The sequence below is a fragment of the Ceratosolen solmsi genome, unplaced genomic scaffold, assembly GCF_000503995.2.
Source record: "Ceratosolen solmsi marchali unplaced genomic scaffold, CerSol_1.0 scaffold4, whole genome shotgun sequence".
In the NCBI taxonomy this organism is placed as follows: Eukaryota; Metazoa; Arthropoda; class Insecta; order Hymenoptera; family Agaonidae; genus Ceratosolen; species Ceratosolen solmsi.
The window spans coordinates 244-4,259 of NW_011948449.1; the positions used below are offsets into that span (position 1 = coordinate 244).

Below are 4,016 nucleotides of genomic sequence, written 5' to 3' on the forward strand. Positions count from 1 at the left end.
TTCTGCGGTACGTTTTGTACAATGTTGTAGTATATTTTATCCTTTTATTATAATGTTAAATGAGTCTGTACTATTAATGATTGTTTATAACCTGTTTATGTGCTCTTCTTATATATTATTACATATATATATATACATATATATATATATATATATATTATATATTCTAAAGATATTTTTAAAGTTAATTTTTTATTATTTGAAATTATTTTTTCTACGATTACTCATCATACTTTTTAATCATTGAGAATTTTAACATTCATTTGTCCATTATTGTTAAATGAAAGTGCGCGCATGTACTTTAAAAGTGTTGTATAATTTTTAGGAAATCCAACAGAATGAAAAACATATTAAGAAGTGGACCCAATATAGAGATAGGCATAAGCAGATTATTGAAGGGTTAAAGATGCTTTCACTTGAATTGTCAATGAATTGCATTGTACCTATAGGAAAAAGGGCATTAATGAAGGGTAAATTAAAGCATACCAGTGAAATTCTTACTTGTATAGGAGATGGATACTTTATTAAATATACTACTCAACAAGCAATAGCATTATGCAATCGCAGAATAAAGCGTAAGATTCAGTAATATAAGTTATTGTTCTCAAATATAATTGAAAATTGATTGTTTGAATGGGTTTATTGTGCATATTATACTTGACTCAATCGAATATTAATTATTCGAATAATGTATTATTTTCGATAGATTCAGAAGAAATATTAAAAGATTTTGAACAAGAAAGAAATTTACTTGAAACTCGACAAATGTTACCGCTTGTCTTTGATGCATTTGAATTCAATAATTGTGAGAATGTAGTTGAACACTGGGATGAAAAAAGATTAGAAGATTGGAAAGGTAAATTTTTTATCTTCAGAATATTATTTTTCGTATTCATAATTACTTATGTGTGTAATATTTTAGTGTTACACAAAAAAAAAGAAAAAGAGTATAGACAAAAGTTAATGAAATTGAAATGTCAAAAAAAACAGAAAATTGAAACAGAAGATGATCTTTTTAAAAGACTTGATCAGCTAGAACTTGAGGAAGAATTGGCGGATGAGTTTAATAGGTAATATTTATAAGTATATATATCTCTATAGATGGAGTGTGCTCTTGTACATATACAAGTTTCAACCTTTTTATAAGTAGTTATATTACTATTTCTTAATATTCAGATTGGATGAAGAGCATCAACAATTTTATGGCGAACATTTACAAGATAATAAAATTCAACCAGAATTACAGGAAGATATGGATGAAGACTCTAGTGAAGAATCCAATAAAGAAGAACGTGAACATGAAAATAAAATATATTTAAAATATATGCAAGAAAATAAAGTGGATAAAATCGAAACAGCAATTGAAAATACAGAAAGAACTCCTGATAAAGATAATAAGATAAATGGAAAATTCGAAGTATCTATTATTAAAGAAGATAAAGCGAATAAATTGTTAGATAAACTTAACTTATGTATAGACTCCGTTTCCTCTCATTATCAATCAGGTGAAATTGAGAGACAAAAACTTAATAATCAATCTACCGCGACACAAAACCTATCGAATGATGTACCTTGTTTGGAGAATGATGTTGATATTGAGAAATCCAAAGGTTTTGTCAAGAGAGTTTCTTTTGCAGAACCACATTTTGTAGAAGTAGCATCTTTTTCTCATGAAATTAATGAAAACAATAAAGAAGAACAGTTAGTAAATGAATCTGATATTGATAATGATACTATAAAAATCAATTTTACACCCTCCGAAATAGAACCTTCAATTTGCAAAAACAATACTGAAACTAAAATAATGAATCCGGATGATATTTATAGAATATTTTGCAAACCAAAATCCATACTTAAAAAGTCGCCTGATAACGAGGATTTTAATAAAAACACACGATTAATTGATGAAAGCATCAAAGAACAAATTACTAAAGATATTGAAACTGATCAGATAGCAAAATCTACTTATAATTTAGTAAGTATTAAAAACGTACAATAATTTATTTATAACATCTTACAATATTGGTAGGAAAGCAAGTTTATAACTGTAAAAAATTATTAAAGTTAAATTTGTATTGCTAAAAACTTAAAAGTTATAGAATAATTAGTTGACAATATTCTAATATAAAGCAGCATATGTTAAACTAATGCAGCATAACAATTTCAGGTAGTTCAAGATGTTCAGAACAGGAAAATAGAAGAAACAGTTACGGAATATAAAGAATCAAATAACCAAAATAGGCCAATAAGCAGATTTAAGCTTGAGCGAGCAAATCTTAAAAAAGCATTTAAATGATGTAAAACACTGTTATCGTTAACATTTCCATTACTCTTTATAAGAGATTTTATATAATAAGAATAATGTTAAAAAATATATTTACATTTAAGGTAAACAAAATTACTTGGATTATAATATTTTTCATACAACTGTCATTTAGTATTATTTATTTAATGTTTTTAAAAAATTTATTTCTAATATTTGTAATATAACAAAACATGCGAAGATACACTGGTCTTTAATGTCTAAACAGATAGCTTGCAAGAAGTGATATTTTTATTATTATATAAATAGCAGCGATGATAAAAAAATGATTGAATTTGAATTTTTTATTTATTTAACATGTTTTCTTATATTTAAATTGATTTGATCATGACGACTTTGATATCTACAGACTACTTAACTCTATACATTAATATCAGAATTAGCATATTCTAATAATGACAATACATTTGAAAGTTGACTTTGGACAACGAGTCAGTAATGTATTACTTTCAATCAATTGTTAATTAGTAAATTTTTATTTAATTAATAATGACAGAATACGTTTTACATAACGAACACGTTGGAATTTTTTTAAGTATCCGTATTCGTGGTTTGACTATTTACACGCATGTTCATATCTATAAATACACATTAATTAATATCAATTTATATTGTCGTTTTCTATTAAGAAATATGTCATTTTATAAGTATATAGTAAAAATACAATTAAGTAAACGTATGTATTATTTTTTTTAACATTGGATAAGATCAATTAGAAAAAATGATTTCAGACAATTTCATTATAAAAATCTTATTTCTTTGTTACAATAAATAATAATTATAAACAAATTCTTTGTAGAATGCAATTATAATTGGAAAATATGAGATATATGATTAAAAAATATAATTGAAACATTCATTGAAGTATTCAATATTTTTTAAATTGTTTACATTGTGATTATATAATTATTATGAAATTCGACGTTTTTTTTTTGCAAATATGTTTACGCATGCGCATAATGTAACAAAAGTTTTTTTCCTGATAAATTAATAAAATTCCATGTCTATCACGGTGTAATTAAAGTAAGGTAGAGTACCACTTTTTTAAGGAAAATATAATCAAAATGTTCGATATCTAAGAAAATATGGGTTTTTAATAATTCGTGAATACGACATAAATATTTCATTTTTAGGGAAATTAAAGATAATGCAATTAGAACCTTATCGATTTACAGCATTTATTTATTAATTTTTTTGTTTTTTTTTTCAATTCGAAAGAATAATTTTGCGTTGCTTGCAGTGTCATAATAATTAAAGCTTTCGAGTGATGGAAATTCACTATTAATAATGTTTGGCATATATAATTGAAACTGTAAAAATAAATACTGAAGGTTACCATAATTTTCTTTTATTAAATCATTTACTATTGCATTTTCTTCAAAATTATAATTATATTGCAAATATGTACTGAACAAAAAATCAGACAATATTGCATTTTTAAAGGTATGTTGATATTTACATACTAATTTTTTAGTACATTCATTATAAATATTACATACAGTATAGTAAATACAATCATTGTAAATATTTCTGGTTAATGCTAATGATTTATCATTTTGCAATTTTTCACCTAACGTATATTGATAAAGTTTACATTATCATTTAATAACAAAGCCACACTTTAATCTTTTAAATACGATTTAATCTTTTACAGAATTAAAAAAAAAAAAAAAAAAAAAAAAAAAAAAATAAA

At 24.1% G+C, this 4,016-nt stretch overlaps 2 protein-coding genes across 2 annotated transcripts in view; both read left to right on the top strand.

The window, feature by feature from the left end:
- Positions 1-325: 325 nt before the first annotated feature.
- Positions 326-2,396, top strand: uri (unconventional prefoldin RPB5 interactor; the record flags this gene model as incomplete). Its single annotated transcript, XM_011504937.1, has 5 exons — positions 326-575; positions 707-856; positions 923-1,070; positions 1,177-1,975; positions 2,168-2,396. Coding segments are annotated over 5 exons (1,476 nt in total), but the record flags the coding sequence as incomplete, so codon positions are not given.
- Positions 2,397-3,272: 876 nt separating this feature from the next.
- The window catches only part of LOC105366383 (uncharacterized), a 2,112-nt gene continuing 1,368 nt past the window's right edge, over positions 3,273-4,016 (top strand). Inside the window, exon 1 of the mRNA XM_011504804.1 lies at positions 3,273-3,351. The gene's annotated coding sequence lies outside the window, so the exon portion shown is untranslated. The remainder of the gene's footprint in view (positions 3,352-4,016) is intronic.